Here is a 17,170-nt window from a genome sequence, read left to right on the forward strand (position 1 = left end):
TTTCTTGCCTTTTTCTATTTCTGCAACACCATATTCATGCTGGCAAGTCTTTATTACCCCATATAATCTTTTCCGCCTGAAATGTGTAGGACTAGTCCATATATTTTTTAACATTTTGTTATCTTCGGTCCTGTAATCCAAAGAGTTTGATTGATGTATATTTGCAACCACTGATTGATGAGCTAAAACAATTGTGGTATGATGGAGTTGAGACATATGACATATCAACTAAGCAAAATTTTAATTTGCGTGCGAATTCAACGTGGACTATTAATGATTTTTCTACGTATGGAATATTTTCTGGGTGGATGACTGTTGAAAAGTTAGCTTGTCCTTACTGCATGGAAAATGGTAAAGAGTTCACTATAAGACATGCCGAAAGCAGTCATGGTTCGATTGTAAATGTTAGTTCTTGCCAGTTGATCATGAGTTCAGAAAGATGAAGAATGCATTAAAAAAAATACAGTTGAACATGATTTTCCACCTCCAATTTTGTCCTGTGAGGAAATTTGGTAGAGGGTTCAGAACTTCACTAAAGTTACCAAGGCTCCACCTTCTAGATTTCCTGGATATAGTGTTACCCATAACTGGACAAAACAAATCATATTTTGGGAGTTGCCATATTGGAAGAATAATATTCTCCGACACAATCTTTATGTTATGCATATTGAGAAGAACTATTTTGACAATTTGTTCAACAAAGTGATGGATGATAAGAATTAGATAAAAGATAACCTGAAAGCTAGACTGGACTTACAAGAATATTGCAGGCGACCTGAATTACATTTGCAGTCACCGAACAATGGTAAGGTGTTCAAGCCCAAGGCCAGCTACACATTCACTTTGGACAAAGACGACAGATTTGTGAGTGGGTTATGAACCTGAAGATGCTTGAGGCCTATGTTTCAAACCTCGGAAAATATGCCGATATAGTTGAAGGAAAGCTGACTCATATGAAAAGTCATGACTTCATATCTTCATGGAAACTTTAATCCCTATTGCATTTTTTGCTTTGCCTGAAAATATCTGAAAACCCATCACAGAGATAAGTTTATTCTCCAAAGACTTATGTTCTCCCACAATAAGGGAAGAAAATCAATTTCAAATGAATCGAGACATTCTTGTAATTATTAATTAACTGGAAAGGATTTTTCTTGTGGTTTGTTTGATGTGATGGAACACCTTTCAATTCACCTTGTACACGAGGCGCGAATTGGAGAGTCAGTTCAATACAGGTGGATGTATCCATTCAAGAGGTAATGATCAAACCTTGATTCATTCTTATAATTTTCTTTAACGTTATCGTCTAATATGACAATGTGCAGGACTATCGGCAAGTGTAAACGATTTGTTAAGCAGAGGAATAGGATTGAAAGATCTATATGCGAAGCCTATCTTACAAAGGAAACTGCCATTGTTTTCTTACTACTTCGAGAGTCATGTGCCATGTTCTAAAAATAGGCCCAATCGGCATAATGTCATGATTAAGAATAATCCATTATATCCACCAATGTCCATATTCAATCAACCAGACTGAGGTTCTAAAGATCGATTAAAAAGAGGCCTAAGTAGTATGGAGTACAAATCAGCTTCAACTAATGTACTGCTAAATTATCCGGAAGTTCAACCCTTTCTTAAGTAAGTGTTGACTTAATATTAATTTACATGGACTATTATTTAATTAGGTTGATTCAACTAACAAAATTTTCAATGTCCTCTCACGGACTTCGTGAGTCAATTTGTCCATGATGCTGAATATTCTACATTTGAGGCATGGTTTAAAGAGCGTGTAAGTGCAACTTACATACTTGCTCACATGTGAATATACATGCTTAGTCACTTGTAAATATACTTGCTCACTTGTGATTTTTTAACACTACATGTAGGTCAATAATCCAAATAACGGTGTTAAACAATTTTTGAAAGATATATCTTGAAGACCTGCACCTACGGTTAAAACTGTCTAAGTACTTTGTGAATGGTTACAAAGTTCACACCGAGAAATTCTTCAAGTATAAAAATAAGCAATAACAGTGGAGTGTGTATTAAAGGTGGTGAAGGCAACCAGGATGGGAAAAATGATTATTATGTTGTGATCAAAGAGATTCTAGAATTATCATATTCAGGTTGGCCAAATAAGAAGATCACACTTTTTCGATGCAAGTGGTTTGGCCCAACACCTAGAAGAGGTACAAATGTACACTCGCAGTACAACATAATTGAAGTTAATAAAAAGAGGAAGTATGATCGCTATGATCCTTTTATAATTGCATAAAATGTTAGGCAAGTGTATTATGCTCCATATCCATTGTGGGGGATAAGTTTGATTGATTGGTTGTAATAAAAACTAAGCCTGTTGGTAGGGTGAAAGTTGAGAATGTGCTAGATGTTGCTTACCAAAACGATACCTCAAGTATTAACCAAATGGTGGACGATTAGTTAGAAAATGACTTGGAGCATCCTCAACACATATTAGAAGAAGTTTATATGGAGGAAATAATAACCATAGAAAAATGAGGAATCAGCTTATGAAAATGAAATAAGTGAAGAGGAAGAATTTTCGGATGAGGAAGGATATTTCAAAGACGACTAGCATGTTAGTTTTTTCAAGCGCTCTCAGCTTATATATATATATATATTCTCAATTATAATATTTTCTTTAATTTATGCAGATGACCGGTAGGGGTCGAGGTAGGTCTAGGACGGATAAGATGCGTATTGATCATGAGGATAAAGCTACACCCTCGCTTTCTTCCACTCTACACTTGCATCCCTCTGCTGCAGATGGTCAACAACAATCTTCTAGGCATACATATTTTCTACCACATCCATATACTCATCAGGCTACCTACCATTCACCCTCCTAGCAGTATTCTTACCATTCTCCACCACAGGGCTATACCCCGCTTCCTCCACATAATCCTACATATAGTTACATGGCTACACCGAGTCAGCAGTCACAGGGCCATATGGTGATACGCCCCTCATCTGCTCCATTTTCTTCACCACCAGTTGGATCACATTCATCTAGATTATAACCACGCAGATCGCAGTAGGGGTTTAGATCGCAACCATCTTCATCAGCGACCCCGTCTCCCTCTCCACGAAATGTGTCTCTTAGCATTTCAGGACTTCGCCTTTGGGATAGTAACGCTGATCCAGATGCCTCCCCTTCTACGCAAGCTTCAGATACACACGAGGATGATGATCCAGATGTAGTGGGGTATGATCGTTATCCTAGGATGATCATCAGGCGTGAGGGCAATGGGTAAGTTTTATTTATTACTTCTTTATTTTCCCTTAATTATAATAGCTAGTCTTGTTTATTTAATATAATTGCTATATTGCAGGTTTATACCTAGGCATGAGACTACAAAAATAATCACTGAAGCCATTGCCCGGTTGTATGATGCACCTTATGCGACTTGGAGTGATTTTCCACCGGAGCTTGTAGAGCAAATTTTTAACCAATTTAAGGTTTTAATGCAATTCTTCTCTATTTAAGCATTAAATTAGCAATAGTTTTATATTACGCTATACACTTCATTTACAGACTAAGTGTGCATGAGAGGACCGACATAACATTGCTATTCTTATAAATTTTGAGTTCAAATGCCGTAAGAGACGAGCCGATTTCTTCTGTTCTGCTCGGAAGAAAAACAAGAAGCCTTCATGGGTTCTATCGCATTTATGGGAGGATCTACCGAGGGCAGTGGGCCATTGAGGATTTCGAGAAGAAGAGTGAACAAGGAAAGAAGGCCCGAGCATCTGAGAAGAAGCTTTGAACCTTGCCGAGGATGAAACTTCTAGTAGTGAAGATGATGTAGTACAAAACGCTCCATGAATGATGTTTGTATTATATGTGAAGTTTTAACTTGTGAAAAGTTTGTTTGTTAGAATTTTTGAAACTCTATAAATGTTGTTAATATAGTTTTTATATTGTTGTTATTGTTGTTATAATTGTTATTGTTGTTATAATTATTATTGTTGTTATTGGTTGAATGACAGTTATGTAATGCTGCCATTATAGGTTGTTATTGGTTGTTGGAAGGTGGTGTAGTTGTAAAACAACAACATTCTACCAAATTTTTACCCAGAAAACTAACCGCATACCGGCCGAAGTCGGTTGAAAATATTAAAATTAAATTCCCAGAAATTTAAATTTATCGACCGATTTCGGTCGGTATCTGCAATGAATAATTTTCAAAATTTAAAATCACCAACCGAAATTGGTTAAAATTTGTGTTTTTAAATTTAATATATTATAACAATACCGACGGATTTTGGTCGGAAAGATACAATTTTTAAAAAACAATTGTAATATCGGTCGCTAATGTAAAAAATAATTAAAAATTATTTTCCAAAATACCAATCGATTTCGGTTGGTAATTTTAGTTTTCCTACAAATTTTGTCAGTTATTTTTGTCAATGTTTGGTTGAATTTACCGACCACCGTCGGTCGAAATTTGCGACCGACTTCGGTCGCTACACGTTAGCGACCACTCTTTTTTCGACGAATTAAAGTTGGTCGGAAATCGGTCGGTTTTCTAGGATATCGACCGATTTCGACCGGTATTCTTGGATGCTTTTTGGCAGTTTTTTAGTAGTATTTGTTTAACAGATTTACTTAGAAAGGTGATCGCAAAGTTAGTCTGTATGTATAGGAAAGGAGGTGGTGTAGCTATTCGTCACGAATTTAGTGAAGGATAGTACATGGTTTGGATTATCTAATTTTAACTTTTAGGTGGTTGTACTAAAAGAAGAACGACAACTGTGAGCTGCGGGTAACTACTTCTACAATGTAATTCGAAACTCACATTTATCCGAAGAACTTGTCCACTTAATCAATCACCAGAACTGAGATGAAGTAAAATTAATGCTGAAAATTACGATTAAACTTATCATCATAGACTACATTGGGAATAAAATTAAAGATGGCAATTGGTAACATCTTTCGAGAGGGAAGATAAATCTCTTGTGACAAGAGCATTCATTGTGTATAATTGATCATATTGAAAGGACGACAAGGTACCACTTGAATAATTATTACAGAAAGTTAAAAGAGACAATGTTCTAGACTTCATTTTAGTTTCATCTCAAAACTCTTGTTTTGAGAATATTGATATTACTCTTTTCTTTATAATGATGAGCTCAAAAGTTTTGTTCGTTTAAAAGTTCTATTTTACTGTTTCTAAAATTTAGCACCAGATATATACCACAACAGAAAAAATGAAAACATAACATTCCTAATTAGAAATGAACAAGACAAAAGAAACACAAATGAACATAAATTATACCATAGTAATTTTAATGCGTGAGATGAACATAAATCACTTAAACAATGACACAAACAACATGTTATTCTATTAGCTGCCATGGCTATTAACAATAAGAGAGCTGAGTTCAGAAGAAGAGAGAGTTTGAGGGAAGAGAAGAGAAGAACATATCGAAAGTTTTGGAAATGAAATCCGTTAACTTTCCATTCAATGCACACTGTATATATACAGTAAATAAATAACTTCTAACCACCTAACTTTAACTAACTAACCATACACTCTACGAAGTAATTATGGTTAATTATCGGCTTGTAACTACTATAACCAACACTCCCCCTCAAGATGATACTCTAAACAAATTCTTAACTCCAAGCTGATTTAACAAACGATCATGTTGTGCCTTCCCTAAACTCTTGGTGAATAAGTCTGCCAGCTGATCTTCTATATGTACATGTTCAGTTTGTAATAGTCTTTGACTGATTTTCTTCCCTAACAAAGTGGCAGTCTATGTCGATGTGCTTTATTTTTTCATGAAATATAGGATTAGCTGTTATCTGTATTGTATCTTTGATATCTGATATCATCTTTATTGGCATCTGAATGTTGACTCCAAGTTCATTAAACAAGCCTACCAACCATGTAATTTCTATTGCACAAGCAGTCATACTTCTAAACTCAGCTTCTGCTGAACTTCTTGAGACAATATTCTGCTTCTTGGACTTCCAGGATACCAAAGACTTCCCAAACTTACCTAGGTAGACTGTGACTGATCTTCTTGTTTCTACACATGCTCCCCAGTCAGAGTCACAGTAGGCAGTGAGTTGCTCAGTGTCTCCCATAGGCATAATCAATCCTAGACCAGGAGCTTCTTTGATATACCTCACTACCCTTAATGTTGCTTCCATATGAGATATGTTGGGACAATGCATATATTGACTTAAAACCTGCACTACAAAGGCAATGTCAGGTTTGGTCATATTTAGATACAGTAATCTCCCCAACAATCTTTGATAGGTACTGGAATCTTCAACCTGCTTATCCCCACTTGACTCCTTATGTTTGACACATTCATCATACTTAACTGATTTGAGTTTCTAATTTAGTTCTAGTGGAGTGTCAGCTGGTTTAGAACCTCTTAGGCTTGCCTCAGCAATAGCTTAAGGGAATATTTCCTTTGACACATAAAGATGCCTTTACTTGATCTTGAAAATTCAATACCAAGAAAGATCTTTAAACCCCCTAGATCTTTCATCTTGAACCTCTATTGCAGTTTGCACCTAGTATCATTAATTAGACTTGGATTATTTCCAGTGACCAATATGTCATCCACATATACCAGAACTATCACCACATCACATGCATCCTTCTTGGTAAATAGGGAATAGTCATAGTGACTTTGCTCAAATCCCATTAAAACCAGAGCTTTAGTATATTTCAAATTCCACTGCATAGGAACCTATTTAAGACCATATAGAGATTTGTGTAGTTTGCCGTCCTTTTGACTCCCCCTTCTAGAAAACCCTTCAGGAAATACCATATAGACTTTCTCTAGGAGATTTGATCCACTCCTAATCCACACTCAACAATGAGTGGAAGAAGTCATTGGATGATTAGTACCCAACTATGAGTTGTGGTCGATTTCCTCAGGGAGCTAAGCTTGGGTGTTAGAGTGTACACTTGATACGTGTAGCAGAAACAACTTAATCACACTTCCAAATAAATTGGTGTTGCAAATTACTTTAATGAACTACGCTATTAATGATTAACTAGAGAGATGAAACTAGAAATTGACTAATTATTTTTGGTTGTTTTCAATAGGTAAAAATTCTTGGGATGTAACCTTCACCTAGGTGTTCGCCTAGTGGGTTAATTATGTTAATGCTTATTTTATTTATTGGGCTGTATTATATCTCTCAACTCTAAGGTATCCACTCAATACCTCTCGATCATAGAGTGATTTTACCCAATTTGGCTTTTTCAAGCCCAAATGGGTATCAAGATAAATAGTTCATATGAGCTTAAGTCGAGTTTTTCTATCTCTAGTTTAAACCCATTGACTAGGCTAGTCAAATCCTTAACTAGTCCAATTTCTTGTTAGCCAAACTTTCCTAGACTAGGTCCCTCTTTCTCAAATAAAGACCAAGTCAAAAAGGCATGAATCAATGTTTGCAACCATTAATTCGAAATTTAAAGCATGAACAAAGCTAAATAACAAACACCTAATTATAAAAGAACATTAAATTAAATATCCATAAGGTTTACACACTAGGGTTGGGTCACAACCCTATTAAGTATCTAGCTACTCATAGTAAAAAATGAAGAAAACAAGAAGAAATACTAATTAAAGCCATAATATAAAATTGAGATGATAAACTATGATGTTTTGTCCCAAAATGATCACAAATTACCCAAGATGGTAAACTACAACGGCTACAGCTAAAAAACTTCAAAACTTGACCTAAAAAGGGATTCCCATCTATTTATAGTGGCCCAAAATTCGCTGACAAAAATACCCTTCGGGAGGTTATGCGATAGCACAATTACTTGTGCGGCAACACAATTACTTGTGCGGTCCGCAGATTGCTTAAGTTTGCAGGTTGAGATATTCTGCAGCCGCACAATTTGATCTGTGGCTACACTTCAGCTTCTGTGGCCGCACAATTCCTGTGTGGTCCGCACTTCTTGCAATGCTTCAATCTTGGTCATTTTGCACGTTCTCAAAACTTTTTGAATTCTTATCAGTGCGACCATGTTCTGCAACCGCACATATTGTGTGCAGTCCGCACTTCTCTTCAATCACTTCTGGGCTTATACATTAGAACTGCGGCCTCATAGAGAATTTTGCGGTCCCCACTTTCTTATGCGTCCGCAGAAATATTCTGCGGACCGCACTTTTGGTCTGCTGCGCCCCTTCTTGCCTTGTGAGCCGGAACACTCCTTTTTGAGTTAGATTTCTTCATTAGAGTCTAAATCTCAAACATTCCTGCAATTTACACACTTTCATTAATTTTGGGAATATAAATCAATACTTTCGGACTAAAACTAAGGCAAGAAGGTACTAATAAGTGGCAAAAATCCACACTTATCAACTCCCCCAAACTTAAGTCTTTGCCTGTCCTCAAATAAATAGATTAGTTCCCACCTCCTCAGAGTGAAAGGTCAGTTCAACGAGTCAATGGTAAGCTATTCATACTCAGTTGGGACCAACAATTACCCACAATACTCAGGCATTATCAACAAGGTGACAATTCACATATCATGCACCTATAGTTCTAATGTGACATTTGAGCTTCAAGAATTGACTTTATCCGTCGAGGACTCTTGTTCTATCATGTAGATCATGGTGGACTCCAAACTCTTCCTCCTCTACCTTCCATTTGCCATGCTCACTTAAAAAGTTAGCACTCAGTCTTTAGATCAATGAAAGGTTCACTCTTTTCTCACAAAAGAATGTCACAAGTACGGCTTCAAGTACCATAGGCTTGTCCCTTATGTAGATCACTACTAATGTAAGCTTACTCGGTTCAAAATCAAGTAGGACTTCTTTCGGGTTATAATGAAGGCTTTTGGATTGGGGTAGGATACCATATGGGTAAGTGGTTATACCTTTCCTTAAGCACTCCACATTTTCATTTCTTGGCTCACAATTATCAATTCTTAGAGGCATTCTCTTTTTCTTGGGGGCTAGAGAGACTTGACATCACTCTTTCTTGTTCATTTCATTCTTTTTCTCTCTTGATGCTCATGTTAGGGATCATTACCTCTTTTTGAATCCATCAACCCTTCCTTTTATTCTCTTTCTTGCATTTTCTTTTTGTTCTTTCTCTTTTTGTAGAGATTATTTCTTTTCTATTTAATGTGCCTTGATACCTTTTTCAAATTCCTCAACTTCCCCCCCTTCTTCATTATGCCTTAGGCCACTTATTTCACAAGAGTATTAAGGAAGGTCCGGGTGCCAAGAGAGGATCACGACAAAACGGGTAAAGGCTTATATCATAGTTATCAAATGAGAAAGGCTAGAGGCTCGGGGGGGGGTGACTAGGGATAACAACATTGGTTGGCAATAGAAAGTCAAACGGATGAAGAAAAGCCTACAATCATTTCCCAAACCAAGCAAACTTAGGATTTCATCTTGAAACACATTCGGTACAAGTTCTAGACCATTCACATGAGTACTTGGACTAGCAACGAAAGATCACCTCACCCGTCACAAAACTAGACCGTAAAAGAGGATAAAGTGGAGAGCCTACAACAACCACAATCAAGTTAAAGATCACTATGGTCCAATAAATCACCCAATGATTACCAAAGTCAACTCAAGAGTTTCAAAGTCACAAACTAGAGCTATTTTCTTTCAAAACCTTGTTTCAAACCATAAACACGTAGTTAAGTGTATTGGTACCAAATGAAGCATGAATGACTCTTTTTTGGAGAAAGCCTTGATTAGGAATTTTATTCATTACTATTACTATTATTATTACCTAAACACAAAGAAACAGACTCATTCCCTTAAGAAGGTTATCACGCCATCCATCCTCGGGACGAGTCACTCGATTCACACAAAAACTACCTTTGGAACGAACTGTGGTATTAAGAAAACCAAAGGCGCATTATTTACAAAAACATAAAAAAAAGAAGCTACTAAAAAAACAAGAACTAAAGTGGAAAATTAAAGAAGCTAATGAACAATAAATACTAAAGATAGATAAACTAAAAATAAGAAAAAGAACATAATCATCCAATTCTTACAGTCCAAATGTACCCAAAATGTGTCAATGTCAAATCAAATAAACTCCACCCTTCAAATAAAAGTAAGCGTTGTCCCCAATGCTTAACAAAATAAGAGTGAACAGAGAGAGGGCGAAGAAAACTCCCTAAGAATCCTTGGACATCTCAGTGTCCCTGGCAACATCATATCCCGTTGGGTCCGCCAACTGTATCTCATCATCATCATATATGGGAGTGGCGGGAGTGGAAAACATCACACGCACTACCTCAACAGGAAGGCATGGCTCATCAGACTGGCCAGCTGGTGCAACCGGTATAGATGGTGCAGATTGATCTGAGACAGACTGGTCTGGGTCAAGTAACATATCAAAGGGTAGATCCCCAGCCGTCGCAAGTCTGATCACCTCTTTCCTGAGCTTGTCAAATGATCTGTTGCTTGCCTGGGACTTCTTTATCTTCTTCACTTCTTTGGCCAACTCCTCATCAACTGACCCCTGCTGTACTAAAGTGTCCATGATCATCTTCTGGTTATCCCGAATCTTCTTCAACTTTTCATCAATATCAGAGGAGACCCGTGGTGCATGTGTAGATGACCGTGCTGCAATAGTACTAAATATGTTAGACAGCTTTGTAGTAGCTATCTGCATCCAGTTATTGAGACTCGCCAATGTCTGGGAGACTCGTAGAGTAGATAATGGAGCTATAGGCATGGGCACTGGCTTCGGAGCTGTAGCAGGGGCTACCCTGGGGCTATGGTAGGACCTGAGGGTGGTGGCGGAGGCATGGAAGTAGCACTAGAAGAGGGTTTAACAAAGGTAGATGGAATGTTAGCTGTCTTAGTAACTACCACTGTCGGCTCATCAGACTGGCTTGTGGTGGTAGAAGGCTGGGCTCTCTTCTTTGGGTTGTCACATCCATCAATGAGTAGCAGTCAAATGGCTTCTTTGGCTTCAACTTGGCGCATATGAACTTGGCTCTACCTTTGCATTAGTGAGGTACTCTGTGATAGTGTTGGGATAAGGATAGGCCATGTTGGTCTGCTGTGCTACCAATAAAATGTTAGCCGACATCACGACACTCACATTAATTGGGTAGCCGTCCATGATAGAAGCCACAAGGACAACACGTGGAAGAGGCAAGTGAGTCTCATTATGGCAAGGATCAGGTTTGCTACAGACAAAAATTTGACATCCCTTTGCCTCAAAGCTCAAAGTGTTCCGCTGAATGGGAAGCCCAACTGTGATCTATGGTGGTGGTGGCCCTAGTGGTGCTTGGATCTCCGCTAAACATGGTCCGACTTCTTCTTTCATAGCACATTTCTCTAGATACTCCTTCGGTTCCAAGTCATCAAACCCCAAGTACGCGTTTAGTGTGTGCTGATCAAACCCCACCTTGAGGTTGCGTACTTTAGTCACCTTCGTCCCCTTATTGATAAGAGAAACATTGGCATATAATTATCGGATGAGGTACTCCTTGGCATCTTTGACTCTCTCAGTAAACCACATCAAGCCATTTCTTTCTCTAAACTGCCTCAAAATTGCTGGGTTGTATTTATCCAAATCCTTCAAGAGAAACTACCGCTCAAGTGTCAAGGATCTTACCGGCCACCACAAATGGAAGTCAGTGAAGGTAGCCAAGCTAACAAACCTATCCTCCCATATCTCCTTTTTCTTCGATCTTTCCACACCCGTGGATGTACCATCTCACCCTCTACCATCATCCAAGATACCCTGTACAGTTTGTGCATTTGTTTCTAGGGTAGCTGCTAGCTCAGAGGTCTGACTAGCACTTTCCGACCCCTCAAAAGTGCTGTGAGATGAAGAGGCCTCATCCATGAGCAAAAATTGCCCCTGTGGCCTAAACTGTATGGCTGCCTACACCTCCTGAATAGAGGCTAAGTTTCCCTCAGAAGCTTCCCTAGACGGGACATAAGAACTAGACTTGGAGAGGTCTGCACCTCTCCCTCTGTCTGCTGTGGCCTTCTTCTTGATGGTTTTGGGTTGGCCAAGAGGAAAGGTACCTCTACTTCGACCCCTAGAAGATTCATGTTATAATGACCCGGCCGATTATTTTAAGAATTTAAGTCCCGTCCGGTGGTATAAGGCCCTAAGCAGCTTCGTATTATGTGTATTGACTTGCGTTCGTGGTTTAATTCAGTTACCAGACGATTCAGAGTGATTTGGGATACTTGATCCCTAAAATAAAAAAAAACTTAAGTCTTAGGATTTTGAATGTAGTCGAAACTGTGTGAAGACGACTCCGGAATGGAGTTTCGTTAGCACCGTTGGGTAATTTTGGACTTACGGGCGTGTCCGGATTGTGTTTTGGAGATTTGTAGCTCATTTAGGCATGAAATGATGAAAAATCAAATTTTTGGAGATTTGGACCGGAATTGGACTTTTTGGTATCGGGTCGGAATGCGATTCCGAGAGTTGGAATAGCTCCGTTAGGTTATTTGGGACTTCGCCTGCAAATTTTGACGTCATTCTGGGTTGGTTTGATAGGTTTCGGCACGAGTTTTAGAAGTTGGAAGTTTTAGAAGTTCATAAGTTTGATTCGTGGTGCGATTTGTATTTTTAGCGTTGTTTGATGTGATTTGATACCTCGAGCGAGTTCGTGTTAGTTTATGGAACTTGTTTGTGTGTTTAGATGGGGTCCCGGGGGTCTGGGGTGTGTTTCGGATGGGCCTCAGACCAATTTCTTCTATTTTTGGATTGCTGGTTTCTGGTGTCTGGTGCTCTCTTTCGCGATCGCGTAGCTCCAGTAGCGATCACATAGTGTTCTATTGGTCTGCCCCATTTTTGCTTCATCGCGTTCGCATAGTACCTCTTGGGATCACGAAGGTCTGCTTTCTTCTACTTTACATTCGCACATGTTCCCTCGCGTTCGCGTAGTAGAAATTAGGAGCTGGGGGCTTTTGGCTATTTTTTCATCGTGTTCGCATCATTTGCCTCGCGTTCACGTAAGCTCTTGCCCATTGTTCATCGCATTCACGTACCTTCACTCGCGATCAAGAAGGGTCTTTCTTGGCAGCCTCAATTCTCTTCTCCGCGATCGCAACCCAATCTCCGCGATCGCGATGCATAGTCATATGGGCAGAATATAAGTTTTTAAAATCGAGGGTTATGCCATTTTCACCATATTTTGATTTGTAGAGCTCGGTTTTGAGCGATTCTTGGTGGGTTTTTTAAGAAATTCGATTGGGTAAGTGTTCTTCACCTAGTATTTAATATATTCCATGTGTTTTGAGTTGAGGCAAATGTTGGTTTTTGAAGAAATATTTCAAAATAAAAAATCATGATTTGAGGGACGAAATGATATCGAAATTTGATGATTTTAGTATGGTTAGACTCGTGAGTGAAGGGGTGTTCGTATTTTGTAACTTTTACCCGATTCCGAGATACGGGCTCGGGGGTCGACTTTTGGATCGATTTTTAGATTTTGATAAAGATTGAGGCTTTATGATCCGGAATAGTCTCTTATGAGTTTTATTTGTGTTTTGTGGAAACTTGGCCTTTTAGGGATTCTGATTTCCTTATATTCATTGAATATGCAGTTGTTCTCGTTACGATTACGTTTCTTAATTTCCAGTTTCACTTCTACCTGCTCTAATTGGAATTAATTGCTTCATGATCCACTTTTGTTGTTCATTTGATTCATATGTGCCTTAACTGAAATTGTTATCTCTTCTATTGCCATGTTATCTTTCCCCTAACTGCTTATCTTTATTTGAAGTTATAATTATCTCTTTTATAATTGTTCATCCTTAATTGAGGCTATGATTATCTTTCTGCTCCTTATCCCTAATTAAAATTGTTGTATCTCTTTCTTAATTTTTCAACCTTAAAAGAAGTTAGATATCCCATATTTTGTTGGCTTGTCCTTATTTGGAATTATTCGTCTTGTGTTAGCTCCCTTGTTGTAGAACTGTACATTATGGACCGTTGTTACATAATATTTCCTTTCTTGTTGAGTTGTTCTTATTATGACTAGCGTTCTCTATTGTGGCTACTCCTTGTGAATTAGTTCCTCCATTTCCTTGAGTTCTGGAATTTTTGAGTTTACATATTTGTCGTATCCTTGTATTATTATCATTGTTGTTGTTGTAATTATTGTGGTGATGCACGGGGTTTCTGCCGTGCGGTTGTGGTTATTGTGATGCACGAGATTTCTGCCGTGCGATTGTGGTTATAGGGTTACACGAGGTTTCTACCGTGCTATTGTTACTATTGATATTTGCACATGCAGCGTGACAAGGCGGGATATATATATATGTGGGTTGCGTATGTGGCAAGACAAGGTGGGAACATTGTTATGCACGTATGGTGAGACAAGGTGGGCACTTACTTTATTATTGCACACGTGGCGAGACAAGGTGAGTTATGTCAGGGATTGATTTGTGATGGCCTGGGGGAATTCTTGTTGTTGATATTTGTGTAGTGGTACTTTACCTGTGTGAGCTTTATCTTGTGAAAGTCGTGAAAAAATATTCTACATGTTGTCCGTTCTTTTTCCTTATGCTTATTTACTGGTATGGACTATGTTAGGACACTTGCACAAGCATACACGTAGTTAATCACTCTTATCGAATAAGAGGTTTTCTTGATATTGTTGGTCATAAATGCTCACCATTGTTTACTTGCCTTCTATGTGAGAATGGTGCTGGTTATCCCTAATTGAAATTGTTGTATCTCTTTCTTACATTCCCAACCTTAAAAAGAAGTTATATAACCCATATTTTTGTTGGCTTGTCCTTATTTGGAATTATTTGTCTTGTGTTAGCTCCCTTGTTGTCGAACTGTACATTGTGGACTACATAATATTTCCTTTCTTGTTGAGCTGTTCTTATTATGACTAGCGTTCTCTATTGTGGCTACTCCTTGTGAATTAGTTCCTCCATTTCCTTAAGTTCTGGAATTTCTGAGTTGACGTATTTGTCGTATCCTTGTATTATTATCATTGTTGTTATTGTACTTATTGTGGTGATGCACGAGGTTTCTGCCGTGCGGTTATGGTTATTGTGATGCACGAGGTTTCTGCCGTGCGGTTATGGTTATGGGTTTGCACGAGGTTTTTGCCGTGATATTGTTACTATTGATATTTGCACATGCGGCGTGACAAGGCGGGATATATATATATATGTGGGTTGCGCATGTGGAGGGACAAGGTGGGAACATTGTTATGCACGTGTGGCGAGATAAGGCGGGGACTTACTTTATTATTACACACGTGGCGAGACAAGGTGGGATGTGTCAGGGATTGATTTGTGATGATTTGTGATGGCCTAGGGGAATTCTTGTTGTTGATATTTGTGTAGTGGTACACTTACCTGTGTGAGCTTTATCTTGTGAAAGTCGTGAGAATATATTCTACGTGTTGTCCTTTCTTGTTCCTTATGCTTATTTGCTGGTATGGACTATGTTAGGACACTTGCACAAGCATACACGTAGTTAAGCACTCTTATCGGATAAGAGGTTTTCTTGATATTGTTGGGCATAGATGCTCACCCTTGTTTACTTGCCATCTATGTGAGAATGGTGTTATTGGCACGTGAATCGTCAGTGCGTTTATGAGGTATTATGAGGGCACATGATGCCAAGTGTTAGGGTTCAGGTATTGACACCCGTGAGTTGTGATTTGTTTGAGGTTCGGTACCTCGTGGAGTTGTTAACTAAAACCTGATGTAAAAGCGGTTGTAGTTATTGAGTTATTACTTTTCCTTGCTGTATTTGTGATTCCGAATTTAGGTTGTGTTCCATTCACTTGTCTGTGTCATTTTCATGATATTCCGCTGATACTTGTTGTTTCCTTTATTATAGCCATTACTGTATTGTGAGCCATATTGCATAATATTTGTGTAGATGTCAAATTTCTGCTGTTCATATACTTATACTTGTTCAGTTTATTAGACTAGTGGGTGTCTTGATTGTTCCTCGTCACTACTCTACCGAGGTTAGTCTTGATACTTAATTGGCACCATTGTGGTGTGCTCATTCTACACTTTGTACATTTTTGTGCAGATCTAGGTATTTCGAAGTCAGTTGATCATTAGCTAGGCGTGCAGACTGTTGCTGTGGAAACTCAAGGTAAACCTGTTGCTGCGTTCGCAGGCTTCAGAGTCACCTTCTGATTCGTATTCATACTGTTTACTTTATTTCAAACAGTTGTATTTAGAAATATTTTTTTACAAACTCTGTAGAGCTTATGACTTGTACTTCCAGATTTTGGGAATTGTAAATTTAAGAGAATCCTATTACAAATTGTTAGACATTATTTAAATAATGTTATTTTAGTTAATGTTAGGCTTACCTAGTCCCTAAGACTAGGTGCCATCACGATGCCCAAACGAAGGAGAAATTTGGGTCGTGACAAGTTGGTATCAGAGCCCTAGGTTCATAGGTGCTACGAGTCATAAGCGAGTTTAGTAGAGTCTTCCGGATCGGTACGGAGATGTCTGTACTTATCTTCGAGAGGCTATGAAACTATTAGGACAGTTTCACTTCCTTCATTCCTATCGTGCGATTTCATTGATCTCGAAGTTTGAACTTTTATCATTCCATTCTCTCACAGATAGTGAGGATATGAGCTGTGGTTGCTGATAACGTTATACCCGGAGCATATGTCGCTAGAGGTAGAGGTAGAGGTCAATAAGGAGTAAGTGTCGCAGCCAGAGCACCTACCAGAGCAGCATTTGAGAAGCGGCCAGTAGTTCCAGTTGGGGAGCAGGTACAAGAGGTGCCTGCTGTTACCCGTTGACTTCAGGAGACCTTAGCACAATTCTTGAGCATGTTTGGTATGGCTCATGTGGGGTTGATTCCGGTTGCACCAACTACTTCACAGACCGGGGAGGAGCCCAAACTCCCGCCGCCCACACTCCAAACCAACGAGTTCATGTTGGTCAAGTACCATGTGTCATGGCGTCACATCCTGTGGTTCCAGTTCAGCCTGTGGTAAGGGAAGTAGCATCTCAGGAAGAGCAGCTTAGACTTGCAAGGTTCAAGAAATATGACCCTCCTAGATTCAGTGGTTTGGCTTCAGAGAGTGCACATGGTTTTCTGGAGGAGTGCCATTGCATTCTCTGTACTATGGGTATTGTTGAGATGAGTGGGGTTGCTTTTACTACGTTCCAGCTCAGGGGAGCGGCTTATCAGTGGTGGCGGGCATAT

General features: G+C 38.8%; 1 protein-coding gene across 1 annotated transcript; it reads right to left on the reverse strand.

Moving 5' to 3' along the window:
- Nucleotides 1-5,731: 5,731 nt before the first annotated feature.
- LOC117275399 (secreted RxLR effector protein 161-like) lies at nt 5,732-6,253 on the reverse strand. Its single transcript, XM_033654687.1, has one exon. The coding sequence runs from the start codon at nt 6,251-6,253 to the stop codon at nt 5,732-5,734; it is 522 nt and encodes a 173-aa protein (XP_033510578.1).
- Nucleotides 6,254-17,170: the final 10,917 nt, after the last annotated feature.

This window comes from Nicotiana tomentosiformis, chromosome 1 (assembly GCF_000390325.3).
Source record: "Nicotiana tomentosiformis chromosome 1, ASM39032v3, whole genome shotgun sequence".
NCBI lineage: Eukaryota > Viridiplantae > Streptophyta > Magnoliopsida > Solanales > Solanaceae > Nicotiana > Nicotiana tomentosiformis.